Source organism: Perognathus longimembris, chromosome 2 (genome assembly GCF_023159225.1).
Source record: "Perognathus longimembris pacificus isolate PPM17 chromosome 2, ASM2315922v1, whole genome shotgun sequence".
In the NCBI taxonomy this organism is placed as follows: Eukaryota; Metazoa; Chordata; class Mammalia; order Rodentia; family Heteromyidae; genus Perognathus; species Perognathus longimembris.
The window spans coordinates 9225592-9240198 of NC_063162.1; the positions used below are offsets into that span (position 1 = coordinate 9225592).

At 52.6% G+C, this 14607-nt stretch overlaps 1 protein-coding gene across 2 annotated transcripts in view; it reads left to right on the forward strand.

The window, feature by feature from the left end:
* Positions 1–11325, forward strand: part of Rgs10 (regulator of G protein signaling 10) — a 36510-nt gene extending 25185 nt beyond the window's left edge. For both annotated transcript variants that reach the window (XM_048338134.1, XM_048338133.1), the window contains exon 5: positions 10873–11325. In XM_048338134.1, coding sequence (XP_048194091.1) covers positions 10873–11019 — 147 coding nt within the window. In that variant the 3' untranslated portion in view covers positions 11020–11325. The remainder of the gene's footprint in view (positions 1–10872) is intronic.
* The last annotated feature ends 3282 nt before the right edge of the window (positions 11326–14607 follow it).

Genomic DNA, 14607 nt, shown 5'->3' on the forward strand with positions numbered 1-14607 from the left:
AGACTCTTCCCTCTCCTTAACCACCAAAGAGGTTGGAAGTGGAGCTGTGGCTCTACTGAGTGCTAGCCTTGAGTGAAAAAGCTAAGGGACAGGGTGTAAGTCCTGGATTCAAGACTCAGTACGGACGCACCGCCCCCTCCCCAGATGATGGGTCCCCCCCAGCACCTGTGTTTCGATTTTCAGGTGGGTGGAATCTCCTACCTTCCCACCAAATTTTCCCGGGGTGCTGATGCTATGGGCCCGGCTACACTTGGGGAACCATGGGCTCTGTCTGAGTGGTGGTTGATGGCTTGGTGTGTGCACAGAGCCCAACCCAGGCCCTGGCACCCACAAACCTTCCTCCTGGATTTTCACAGATAGAAACTAAATGCCCAGGTAAAAATGCACACAAAAGTCATCGGGCAAGTTTTCTCATCACACAGAGGCGAGGGCCAATCCCCCATGAATCCCGAGTCTGAGATGTGTACTGGGGGAGCTTCAGTTCACCAGGGAGGCTGAGTGGATTTGAGCCAATGGAGAGGAGCTATGCCATGGAGTGGGGAAGGGAATGGAGAGGGGATGTGGTGAAGGTATTTTTGTGGCGGTAGCTATGGGAACAGGACTCTGCATCTTTTGGACACTCCCGCGGGTACTGTGACGTTCAGCTGGGGTTGAGAACCTGGATGACCCCTAGGTTTAGATGTTTGAAAGCAATCTTCACCATTGGGAGGAGGGGAGGAGCCGTCCTGGGGACCTGTCGGTGCTGTGCTTGGCCTGTGTCCGTTCATGTAACCTCCAGCGAGTGTCATTATTCGTTAGTGCAAAGGCACTCGAGTAGAGGAAGTGCTAGCGTCTAGCTTCCCGCCCGTCCACCTGTCTCCAGAGACCATGCTCTGTCTGTGAGCTAGATCCATCCTCATGGCTTCATCCATCTTCAGCTCAGGGGAAGCCCCTCACTGCTTCCCAGAGGCCCTTGGGACCCCGCTAACCAGGAAGCAGAGGCTGGGGCACAGGTCACCCCACTTGCCGTGACTGCAGAGTCGTGGACTTCCAGCTTCCCACGAGAACTCCAAACCAGAGCCAGCCTCTGTGGCCCCCACACAGCCTGGGAGAATGGCATTGGGAAGCGTGCTACACACAGCCTGGGAGAATGGCATTGGGAAGCGTGCTACACACAGCCTGGGAGAATGGCATTGGGAAGCGTGCTACACACAGCCTGGGAGAATGGCATTGGGAAGCGTGCTACACACAGCCTGGGAGAATGGCATTGGGAAGCGTGCTACACACAGCCTGGGAGAATGGCATTGGGAAGCATGCTACATAGGGGGCAGAGGACGCTTCTTAGTAAGTGGCAAAATGCTTTAGAAAGAAGCCAGGCACTGGTGGCTCACACCCGGAATCCTAGCTACTCAGGAAGCTGAGATCTGAAGACTGTGGTTCGAAGCCAGCCTGAGCAGTAAAATCTGTGAGACTCTTATCTCCAATTAACCACCAAAAAAGCCAGACGTGGGGCTGTGGCTCACGTGATAGAGCACTAGCATTGAACGAAAAAGCTCAGAGACAGCACCTAGGCCTTGAGTTCAAGCCCCAAGAATAGCACACACACAATAAAAGGTTTTAAAAAATAACTTCTACCTAACTATAAAACTCATTCACGTTCAACAAAAGAAACTGGGAAACCACGCCACATCAAGAGTGAAACCCACATACTTGAAGATGACCAGTAAATAATGTCTGATCTTCAGACTTCCCATGTTTATTTTCTATCACACACACACACACACACACACACACACACACACACACACACACACACAGAGGCCCAGATGCAGTAAATGTGGTACAGCTTTTGAATGTAAAGAAAGTATTTTCCTATCCCCTGGTTTGCATTGTTGGGTGCAAACAGGCTAAGGCTGTCTTATGCTTTCAGTCCCGGGACCCCTCAGACACCCAAGTCCTACGAGTCCCTCATGTGAAATAGTATTTGTATATAACTTACATCCTCCCATTCATTTTGTATCATCCTAAATCACGTATGTAAATCTAACACAAGGTAAATACCATGAAGGTCATTGTTCTCCTGCATTTCTTGGGGGGATAATGATTAAAAAACAACAACAACAACAACAACACCAAAAAAGCAGAGTCTGGTCGTGTTCAGTACCGACTCAGTTTTCATTTCTCTGAGCATTTTCAGCCTGCGGTCGGTGGGTTGAATCCACGAGGGGAATCTCGCCTGTGGACACAGATTCACGGGTTCAGAATGTGGGCTGAGTTCACAGTGAGTCTCTAGGTCCTGGCTGGAAATATAAAATGGGTCTCAGCAGGGACTGCAGCTCTGGTCTCCCCAGAAGCCCCCGTGAGGAGGGGCCCTGCTTTTCCTTAGCGAGGGAGATGAGAGCGAGGGGCCTGATGAGAAACACAAGCTCTCACAGACCTCACTTTGGCTTCGCTGAGTACTGTGGGGGTTTGCTGGGGAACCGCCCCAGCGGGCTGCGCTCCCTGCCCTCCCCCCCTCCCCACCAGGGTTCGGAGGGGCTCTGCTGCCCAGGGTTTTAGCTCTTGTGTGTGTGTGTATTCAGGCAAGCAAGTAACTAGTGAGAAGCAGTGCAGGAGACATGGTGCAAATGGTAGACCCCCAGCCCAGCAAGCACAAGGTCCTGAGTTCACACCCCAGGAATGCCAAAACAACAACAAAGTAGCCCCCTTTCCTTAGATCGAACTCTTCCTCTCTCCCAAGTTCTTAGACTTTAGACGTCAGTAGCTGTGTGATATCGGGCAAGATGCATTTTCCCCTCTGTGCCTCAATTTCCTTTGTGTCTGGAGGCATTTTTGCTTGTCCTAACTGGTGGTGGGACTTCTACTGGTACCTACTGGGTGCAGCCCAGGCTGCAGCTTCAAACTCCCCCCCCCCCCCCCCCCCCCGTAGCACGCAGGACAGCCGCCATGGCACAGAATAATCTGGCTCACTGTAATGAGCCCTCTCCACGCGTGGCAGATTCACATCCCTTACCCTCAGGCCCCCACCTGAAAAGCAGCAAAGAGAAGCCAAGTCGGGTTTTTTGGTCTTTGTTTTTGACATCTTGGCTCATACCAGAAAAATGTCCGAACGAATTCTTGTCGAGTTCACGCGTGCGTCTCGTTCGCGTTGAAGCTGGCCCGTGGAGAACAGGACCAGCTCTTTGTATACAAAGCTCATGGCTAGAAGTGGGGGGGGGGAGGTTGGGGGTCGCGCGGAACCCGAGCTGGGGCCTGTGGGTCACCTGGACTGGTCCTGCCTCATCGTGAGAGTTGGGGGGCCTTGGAAATGTGGTTTTTCCCACCATTGGGTGATTCCCCCCTCCCCCCCCCGCATCACAGCCCTGGGTACAGGCGGGCCCGTGTGTGGCATTCTGTGACCCGCATACCCCTTCTCCTTTCTCAGGCGCACCTCCCGCCTCTGCCGCTCTCCTTTCTCTCAGTCCTGGCTGGGTCTTGCGCATTTCCATCTATCACTCGGTCCCCCCGAGAGCCGGCTGCGGCATGAAGGGACAGATGAAGTGCAACGCATGAGCCCCTGTTTCTTTGTAAGCAAAAGTGAAACTCTGGGTGTCTGCTGGCTCTGTCCCACGTGTCCTGCCTCCCTGCCTGGTGGTGGGGGGGGGGGCCCGCCCAGCGGGTGACGCCAACCCAACCAGCCCTGACCACGGGCACGCAGCCAACTGTCCTGTCATCAGCGCTCAGGATTCCCCAGATTGTTTTTAATGGTTAAATGGTACTACACGATCACTGCTTTAAGGTCATGAAGAAGAAGTTCATCGTCCCAGACGGTGCTGTGAAAAGTTAACATTCCCCAGGGCCACCTCTTCCCTCTCCCCAGGGTGACATCTCGCAAAGTTACCTGTCCTGTCAGGTCCTTCCTTGGACACACAGGCACAGAGGCTTCAAGGGCTCTCTGTGGGGCTCCAGGTCATGCGACACAACAGTCTATTCTGACAAGTGTTGTACCACCGGCTCACACACACATTTTTTATTTTTCTTTCAGTCTTGGGGCTTGAACTCAGGGTCTGGCTGCCGCCCCTGAGTTTCTTTCGCTAGTACTCTACTACTTGAGCCACAGCTTCCCTCCCAGCTCTTTGGTGGTGAATTGGAGATAAGAGTCTCACAGACTTTCTTGCTCAGGCTGGCTTTGAACCAAGATGCTTAGATCTCATCCTCCCGAGCAGCTAGGAGTACAGGTGTGAGCCACTGGTGCCCGGCTAGGCAGCTTTCTTGCTGTGGTCTGAACTCTGCCACACAGCAAGGTTCTTTCCCGCCAGCATACAAGAAGGTTGGTGAAGGTAGAACAGACCTGGTCATTGTCAAAGGTAGCACTAGGTCCTCACTTTCCCTCCGGCCTTGAGGGAGAAGGGGGAGGCACTTTGGAGAGAGTGGGGTGCTCTTGTGTCTCCCATGCTTTGCGGGCATTCGTGGCTGCGTGGCTTTCTTCTTTTTGTGTTTGTGGGGCTGGGGCTGGGGCCTCCTCATGCATGCTAGAAAACACTCTGCCTGTCTGCATCCCAGGCCCATCCCCGGCTACAGCGAGTGTCCCTGTGTAGACTAGCAAGCCAGGTGTGGCAGCCGCCGCCCGGAGAGGAAGTCCTTACCCTCTGAGGCGGTGAGAAACCGACACGAGCCACAGTCTCTGCGGAAAGCCGCCGGGAGCCAGGCCCTCCCCTTTTTGGCAGTGCTGTTTCTCTGAATTTCCCAAGAACCCAGGCGGTGAGAAAACCCCCTTCCACCCCATCATTAGGAAGAGGGGAGGGGAGGAGCTGGGGGGGCGGGGCGGGGGAGGGGCTGCCTGACCTACAGAGGCGGCTCAGGGGCTGCTAACTTCTGCCTCTTGATGCTCCCAATGGGGTCTCAGCTTTTGGTGGTAGTGGGATCTGGGGTTCCGGACATCTCTGTTTCATGGGTGCTAGATGGCCTTCGCTTCCAAAGACCAAGCCCATCCCAAACACAGCGCTTTCAGGCCTGGTGAACCAGAGAGAGAAGAAGGTCATGGTTTTTCATTCCTATGGAAGGAAAGATGGTTCCTGCGTATCATTATACATATGCCTTGGAGGACTAAGGAGTGAAATACTCTCCTGGGTTTTTTTGTTCGTTTGTTTGGGTTTGTTTTTTTTTTTTTGGTTGTTGTTGTTGTGGAGCTTGAACTCGGGGCCCGGGTGCTGTTCCTGAACGCTTCAGCTCAAGGCTCTACCACTTGGAGCCACAGCGCAACTTCTGGTTTTCTGGTGGTTCATTGAAGAGTCTTAACAGACTTTTCTGCCTGTGCTGGCTTCGACCCCTGGTCCTCAGATCTCAGCCTTCTGAGTAGCTAGGATTACAGGCTACCAGCGGGGCTACTTTCCACTTTGTTTTTGTTTTTTTTTTTCTCACAACTTTAAATGATGTTTAGGGAGGGAGCAGGTGCTGGAAGATTATTGAACTCCCCTTTGAAAGGCAAAACTAAACTACCTTCTCTCCCAGGAGAAAGCATTGTGTCATTCAAATCACAAGGCTCTGGGACAGCTGCCCCAGGCGGGAAGCCCCATGCGGAGGGACTGTCTCATTCCATTCAGATCCCGACTCTTACTGGAGATCTGATCCCGCCCCGGCATGTTGTCCGTCCCTGTCTGTGCACTGGGCATTGGCCTCGGGCGACAGAACCTCCCACCCTGGTGCTTTGGGGCAAGAGCCATGTTCTCACCTGCTGCTGGTCAGCTGCCCGTGGACCACTTCTGTGAGCTTCTTTCCTGCTTCTGAAGAGAGGGGAGGGGGCTTCACCTGAAGGGCGGGCACATCCCTGGGCATACCTGGCCTGTACCACCTCCACACTGCCCAGCTTCCTCTGTCAGCCGGGAAAGGCCGCAGCGGGTGGGGCTTGCACTCTACTCACTCGGGCAGGAAAGCCTGTCTCAGAGACGGTGGTGCTTGCCGCCTTTCAGCAATTTTCACACACACACACACACACACACACACACACACACACACACGCACGGGGGGCGGGGGAGAAAGAAGGGAGATGTATGTTTCCCTTCGGTCTTCTAACACACTTGTCTTCTGAAAGGACTGAAAGGACTTATTGCACAGGGAACACCTCGAGTGGCGGCCATGGAGGACCTGAAGTCCTTGGTCGGTGCCTGCTGCTAGCATCCCAGCGGAGGCCTCTCCTGAGCCGCTTCCTTGAGCACTCGGAAGCTGGGGTATCACAAGCATATTTCGCCTTGCAGACCCGTGGCAGCAGCTCTGTCCGGGATTCAAGGAGGTCTGTGCCTAGATGGTGTGGTCGCCCTCCTCTGGAAGGCGGAGTGCAGAGCTGCGCACGCGCGGGCGGCCCCGCCTCAGTTCCCCAAGGCCACGGGGCTGAGCCTACGAGGCAGGCATGCCACACACAGATGTCGGGCTGCCATGCGGGGCCTTGCTAAGCCACAGCTGTCTTGGCTGGAGAAAAAAAAAAAAAAAAAAGGATACAGGAAGCAAGGCAGCTGCCAACTCGTGTCTCTTTCTCCGTTGCCAGTCTCAGATGGATCATCTGCTTTGCTCTGCCTCTTCTCCTCCCCCACCCCCACGCCACATCTGCCCCACGGGCTGGCCCGCAGCGTCCTGCTTTGGGGAGCAGCCAGGGACCCCGAGGGCCAGCTTGGGTGGGAGGAAGGTAAAATCATTCAGGATACTGTGACCCTCCCCCCGGTGATCTGTCCTAACAGGTGACCCTCATCTGACCGGCACAACCCAGCAGGAACCTCTCCTGCACACCAGGAGGCTGGAATCTCAAATCCAGAGCTCCTTCTGGAAGCTGCTTTAACAACTTCCAGAGCCTTGGTCACACACCGTCTGTGGCGGCCCCTGGCTTGTGGCTGTACCAAGCCAGCCTCCGCCTTCATATGGCTTTCTGCCCGTGTGTCCTGCCTTTTCTGAATGGACACTAGTGCTTGGCTTGGGGCCCACCCTAAATGCAGGGTGCTTTCATCTTGACACCTTTTTTTTTTTTTTTTTGGCCAGTCCTGAGCACCATCCCTGGCTTCTTTTTGCTCAAGGCTAGCACTCTGCCATCTGAGCCACAGCGCCCCTTCTGGCCGTTTTCCATATATGTGGTGCTGGGGAATCGAACGGAGAGCTTCATGTGTTAGGAGGCAAGCGCTCTTGCCACTAGGCCATATCCCCAGCCCCTCATCTTGACATCTTTAACCAACTCTGTTTCCAAATAAACTCACATTTGGAGGTTACAAATGGCAGTAAGGTTTTAGGGGCCCAGTTTAATCCGCTACTGACCTGTAGAAATATATATATATATCTTCTCTTACCAACACACTTGCTTTCGCCTTTTGTTTTGTTTAATTGAGAGGGAGTCTTGCTGTATGCGCCAGAGTAGCTTCGAAGTCACTATGTTGCTCAGGTTGGCCTCAAACTTCAGATCTTCCAGCTTTACCTCCCAAGTAACTGAGGGATACAGGCATGAGCCACTGTGCCCGGGGCCATAAACAAACTCTTAAACATATTTGGAATCATTGTTTTTAGATTTAGTGCATTAATTAATTAATTAATGACTTCACGGACAGCTTACCACATTCAACTCTTAGCAGACTTCATCTTTAACAACGGCCTCGTGTTCCCTCGCAGGAGCAGCAGTACGGCCCGGGAGGAAGGTGAGCTGGGGAGCTAGTCTGCCAGGCCTAGCATCTCATCTGCCCCTCGCTCACTGTTAGGGCTGAACGATGTCCCCCCATCCCTGTCCCGGGTCAGAGGTTAAAACCCTAACCGCTAGGGCTTCCGATGTGACTGCCTGGGAGACAGGGCCTGCAAAAGAGTAACTAAATAAAATGAGGGGTCCTAATCCGACACGCATAAGGGATGACCACACGAGGGCTTGAGCGAAGCCAGCCAGCGGCAAGCCAGGGAGACAGGCCTCCGAAGAAACCAGTCTGCTCTTCCCCGGACCTTCGGGCTTCTAGAACGTGAGCTGTAGGTCTTTGGGACTTGTTCTGGAGTTGACCACACACTCTCAGGGAAAGCACGGAGTCCCAAGTCCCCGTTGCCTTCTGTATATAATCAGGGTTGTTGGGGGGCGTGGGGGGTGTCACGGTTAAGGGAGAAGTTGCTCCGTCTGCTGTCTGGTGCGTGGTTCTGGGGCTCTCCTAGGCCGCGTTGGTCCTCATGGGGTTCATTTCACCCGCTGTGCACACTTGAGTCACTCGCTGGTAGACAAGTATGGGACCCTCAAGGGCTGAGAGAAGGCTGTGGTCTGTAGCGCGTTCTGCATCCTTGCCGCCATCTCTGAGAGCACCCCCACGACCCAGACAGGATCTGCAGGGGCAGCGCCTGCACATACTCGAGGCCCTTTGCGGGGGGCCGTGGGAGCCGTCAGCCCGGGAGATGCAGTTTGCTGCCTCCTGGAGTCTCGGCTGCCCTTGAGGTGGGAAGGGCCCTGGGGCAGGAAGCCCCAGCCCAAAGCACTTCTGGGTTCTCAGGGCAGAGTGAGTTCTCCCAGCCCCCCACCCGCGAAGGGCCTGCGGCAGAGGGCTATGTGGGAGAGGAGTCTGTGGCCTCGTGGGATCTCGGGGTATCACCCCGGGGGCCACGGAGCCCCCTCCCCTCCGTCTCTCCCTCCCGGCCTCCAGCCTAGCCCTCCTTTCTCTCCTTTGAAGTCTGAGCCCCAGAGCCCCTGCAGGCAAACAGGATGTTGCTCTCCCACTCACAAGGACTTCAGACAAGACCTGGGGTACACCGCATCCTGCCCCGCGGGCTGGGTCCCCCTTGCTGAGGGCCCAGGTGGGGGAGGAGGTGCCTGCCCGGAGGGTCCTCACAAAGCTAGGCCGGTGGGTCACACGGTGCGCATCTTTCCCAGAAGCTGTAAGGGACCGCGACACCTGCTTATTAGCACGCTGGCGGGGGACACAGCAGAGGAGAAGACCATTTCTCACCCCTGACTGTGCGTTTTGTTTTGTTTTTGTTTTTTTTCTGGGGAGTTTTGTTTTTTAATTCTTCATATCTATTCAAATTACAGTTACCTCTAGGATTGCACACTTGCCACGAAATTGACAACTGCTTGAGAGCCCGGTGGAGGTTGGAGAGCACATCAGGGAAAGAAAGGGGCGGCTTTCATTTAATCGTTGATAGAAAACCAAACACCCGAAGCCTTTCTTGGACTGTGCTCGGAATCCCATGGCTTGAGCCGTTCGCAGCTAGCTTGGACCATGGAAGGTCTAAAGGCTGAAAGCTCCAACTCTGTCTGGATGCCGCTCCTTGTCAGCTATTCGGAGAACTTAGAACCCATCAGATGTTGAAGTTACAAAACAGTTTATGCTTGTTGGGAGAGGGAGGGTGGCTTTGAAAGCTGTCAGGATTCTGCCACCCACTTGACAGCCCCGCCTGGCAGGGAGTGGACGGGCATTGTGGCAGCTCGGGAACTTTCCATGCGCTTGCGCCCCTGTTAGCGCCCGCAGAGAAGGCATGGGTGTGTGTGTGTGGGGGGGGGGGTGCAGCCTTCTCCTGTGGAATGCCTTCCAAGCTAAGTTGAAAGGCCAGAGAGAGGGAAGGTGAGGAATTTCTCAAAAGGAGATGAGGCCCCTGAGACAGCAGAGAAATGCATTTTTTTTTCTCGTTCTTTCTCTGCCTTCCTGGTGGGGAGGTACAGGATCGGATGGGAGACGGTAGCGGGGTTAGGGATGCCGGCTCAGAAGAGTGGTGGTGTGCAGCTAGGGGGACAGCTGGGGACAGCCATACACATGCGGTTCTGGAAGATGGCAGGCTACTGATTACAAGGACATGGGGCTCTTGCTCAGTGAAATACCTTCCCCTCTCTTTATTTATGCCAGTACTGGGGCTTGAACTCAGGGCATAGGTACAGTTCCTTACCTTTTTCATTGGAGTCTGGCTCTCTACCACTGGAGCCACAGCTTCACTTCTAAGTTTTGAGGTGGTTCATTGGAGATGAGAGTCTCACGGGCTTTCCTGCCCAGGCTGGCTTAGAAGCATGATCTTCAGACCTTAGCTTCTTGAGTAGCTAGGATTACTTACAGGCATAGGAGTCCCTGGTGCCCAGCTAAAATCCTTTCTAGGATCCTCAACCTGTCTATCTGCACAGAGGTTTGAATTCTGCCCTAGACCTGTTTCCACAGCCTCTCCTGGCCTAAGCTGTATTTTAACCCCCGTTGTCCTACATTGAACAAATGTCTTCTGTTTCTTGACATAATAGGCTTGGAATTTCTAGTGCTGGACTTGCTGGGAGGTGTTAACAATCTTGGGATCATCTGATATGAGTGACCTTTCAACACAGAAAAGGTTTCTGCACTACTACCTCCAGCTTTTAGGGAAACATAGCCCTGTGTTATAGAGATGTTTTAAAGACCTTTTAACATGAGTGTATGAATCAGCGCTGTATGAAGCTATACTTCCATGGAGAATAAAGAGAGAGTTGTTCCATGTGTCTCTCCAAATTGTATAGTCAACGAGGTGCTGGTGGCTCACAGCTATAATCCCAGCTACTCAGGAGGCTGAGACCTGAGGATTGTGGTTTAAAGCCAGCCTGGGCAGGAAAGTCCATGAGAATTTTATCTCCAGTGAACCACAAGAAAACCAGAAGTGGTGCTGTGGTTCAAAGTGGTAGAGTGCTAGCCTTGAGCAAAAGAGCTCAGGGACAGCGCCCAAGCCCTGATCTCAAGCCCTACAATTGACAAAAAATAAAATAAAAATAAATTATATAGTCCATTGAGACCATTGCACGATGCAACTGCCTTGTTTAGCTGAGGCCTTGCTTTAGCTCATTGTGTCTGTGTTTTGTACAGTTGTTTGTATTCTTCGGCCCATGGTAGGTATTTCATAAATATCTGAAAGAATGATTTATGGTCTGGATTAGTCACAGCCGTCAGACTTTTTTTCTTTCCCACTTAGATCTTCAATCTCATGAAGTACGACAGCTACAGCCGCTTCTTAAAGTCTGACTTGTTTTTGAAACACAAGCGAACCGAGGAAGAGGAAGAAGATACGCCCGATGCTCAAACTGCCGTGAAGCGAGCTTCCAGGATTTACAACACATGAGCACCCCGAAGACCTGGGCCTGCTGCCTCTGCCCGCGGGGGCAAAGGGACACCCCCTCAGGACTGTGGGGGGGGGGTTTCTCCTTGCTTTGTCATGTGCAAGGACTGAAATATACAAAACCCTTCATGGGACATGTATATTTGATTAACTGCTTGACCAGTGAGTTTTGCATGATGGCTAATTTTACATAAAAAAAAAAACAACCCAAGTAGCTTTGAAGTTTCAGCTCACAAAACCAATGAGATTCTTTCAACACTGGACACCTGGAGCATTTTAAGCTTGATTAAATTTCATGTGAGGGCACAGGCGATGAGTGACAGCCCGCTTCACCTTGTGCGTCTTTGGCCTGCCTCGTTAGCTCCTCTCTGCCCTTCACACACGTCCTCAGGGTCACTCAGAAAATGATGCCAGGAATGGAGTTGATCTGACAGACTCAGACTATGGGGAGTAGGAGAGTGTGTCAGCCAGTGTGTGTGTGTGTGTGTGTGTGTGTGTGTGTGTGTGTGTGTGCACGTGTGCTGGTCTAGGCTTGGACTCTGGCCTGGACACTATCCTTTAGCTTTTTCACTCAAGTCTGGTGCTCTACCACTTGAGCCATACTTCCATCTCCTGTTTTTTTTTTTTTTTTAATGGTTAATTGGAGACAAGACTCACAGGTTTTCCTGCCCTGGCTGGCTTCAAACCACGCTCCTCAGATCTAAGTCTCCTGATTAGCTTACAAGCATGAGCCACCAAGCAGCCTGTTACCTTTTTAATTCAGTATTTCCTGAGAGCAATCCATGCTGGAGAAAGAAAATGAATCACTACCAGCTGCTAAAGATGTGAGGAGTTGAGTGTAAGCGTCATCAAAGGGTTATTATTCCTTGTGCGTGGGTTGGTCCCTGATTTACCCGAAATCCTTGACATTTCATGCAACACAGATAAATAGTTTGACTTGACAGAAACACGATCTCAACCAGGACGAACAAAGAGACAAACGGGGAATTGTTCCGGGTAGCATGGCTGCTGCAGGTGAAATCCAGGGGGAGGGAAAGACCACGCGTGTGCTGCAGATGGAATTGGCTTCATCACCATAACCCACCCCGGGGACCGGTCCTAGCCCTTTCTCCTCCGCTCTTGCCTTTGCTGGATTTGATAAGTCTTGGCTTGAGATTCCAGCAAAGCAAAAGCACTGTCAGGCCGTGTCTTCTGAGAAGAGACTGAGTGGAGCCCTGGCCTCAGCCTCTGTTGTTTGCGAACCTCCAACCCAGATGTTCCTGACTGCAAAATTCCCGGATGTTGAAGTGATTGTATGGTTTATCAACCAAATAAGGACCCTTTCAAGAGAAAAGGGTGTATGTGTGTGGGGGGGGGGGTTAGTATTTATGATGTGATAATGCCCATGATAAAGTATAAACTGGCCCTGCTCTGGGTACATCTGTTTGCACAGTCACCCTACTGGTGACCTTCTAGTGACCTTCCCTACCAAGACTTTGCGTGCAGTTGCCCAGATCCCTGGTGCCACTACCATACTCTTCTTAGACTCAAACAAACGCTGTCTCAGCATTGTGATGCCATTCCTCCTGTCTTTTCCTCTCGGTCCTGGAGAAGGGATGGCCTTTGGCAAGCCAGTCACGAGCAGCCAATTGAGCATCGGTCAGGTGGTTTCTCGCCCTCCTCAGGTACTGCCTGGACAAGCCTCCGGCGTCTTCCTCTTCTGTGAACTTGGGAATGAGATGGTAATAGTGAGCATGGCACACAAAGGCCCTGTCATCAGTGAAATGTAGTCACTGCTGAGCAGAATAGATGGGGGTGTGTGTGTGTGTGCGCGTGTGAGAGAATCTGTCGTGGGGCTTGAACTTGGGCCCTGGGCGCTGTCTCTGAGCTCTTTTGCTCAAGGCTAGCACTCTACTACTTTGAGACACAGTGCCACTTCTGGTTTTTGAGTGGTTAATTGGAGATAAGCGTCTCACAGACCTTCCTGCCCAGGCTGGCTTTGAACCACGATCTTCAGGTGTCAGCTTCCTCAGTACCTAGGATTATAGGGTGAACCACCAGTGCCTGGCAGGATGGATGCCTTTTAAAGAGTAAAGATTAAGCTGGGCTCTGGCTTTTAGCTGCTTCGGAGATGGAGCTAGGGAGATCATGGTTCAAGGCCACTCAAGACACAAAAGTTGGAGGCTGCATTAGGACCTATGGCTGTGTGTGATGGTTTTCATCGTGGTCGATGTCCCAGGGACACAGGAACACAATGTCTGGGCACAGTGGTGCACGCTCAAGGCAGGTTTCCCAGCTCAGCTTTCACTTGGTTGGCCAGCAGGGTAGAGAGCTGCACGCACAGTACTGCTGCAGGAGAGGGATAGAGGCGCAGGCCAGCTCCCTGTGGAGAGAACACTGGGGTAGAGGCTGCACTGGAACTGGGGGCCTCCCTCTGCCTTCTCCCCTCTCATGACTGTGTTTGGACACCCTTTCAGAACATAAGAAATAGCCAGAGTTAACCAGAAGGTCGTCTACCTAAAGGAAAGCTCCCCCTCCTCTGCCTGCTTGCATTTTACGCCAGTCACGGGTCTTCAATGCCTTGAAGCCATTGCAGAAGTGAGAATCGCTTGCAGGTAGAGAATCCATGCAGCCAAATACATGCTTCTACCCAGTGTATTTAAACCAGGTCTGCAGTGTGCTAGGGAGTGTGTTAGGTGCCAGGATCGTGTGTGTGTGTGTGTGTGTGCAGATAAAACAGCCACATGGATTCATGTTCCGGTGGAAGTGTGTGATGCCAATTTTATCCTTTTAGGTCTAGTGAGGCCACTCACTAGACAGGTCACTCCTGGCATTTGCCATTGAAAAGAGACTTTGCCACTCCATTCCTGAGAGGAGAAGCAGACCGTGGTATGCAGGGGAGCACCATGGGCAGAGCAAGGGGAAAATGTGGGCAGGGGCCTTCACTGACTTCCTTGTGGAAGGCCTGCGAGGTTAGCATGGTTGGGATTGACGAGTTGGCTTAATTCCCTGGGCTCTGGAACATAAGAATTGTCCTCATTTGTCCGGGCTGACGAGGGCAGGTGGCTGGAGTATGAGAGCTTAATAAAGGAGGTAATGTGATCTGATGGGTTAGTTTGCCTGGGAAAGGACGGTCTGATTAAGGTCTAGGAATTGGTTGGTCCTGGGAGAGGTGGTCCCTCTAGTGCCAGCGCCAGGTGACATAAAAGAAAGATGGCAGCGGTCTGGAGCGCTCAGCCCACAGCCACAGATGCGTGGTGTTGTGTATGGTAGGGCCTGTGTTGGAAGTCTCCATGTTGATGCCTTACACACAGTGCCAGGGTCATCACCCATTTGCCACAGGCTCCTCTGGTCCATGTTGCCTGCTTCCATAGTTGTTATCAGCTGGCTCTTAGTTTGTAGCCTGATCCCGCGTGGCTATTTCCTCTGTGACTTGCAGCTACTCATTCTCCCTCCTGTGCGGCTCTGCTTTCTGAGGGTAATCAATCTGTGGTTCATTTCCTCCCTGTGGTCTGGTACCATCCTGGTTTCTACATTGTAGAGCTCCCTTTTCCAGATGCTTCTTTCCATTTGCCTACTGCACAGACATTTGGGGTGAGAACTTTTGAGAGG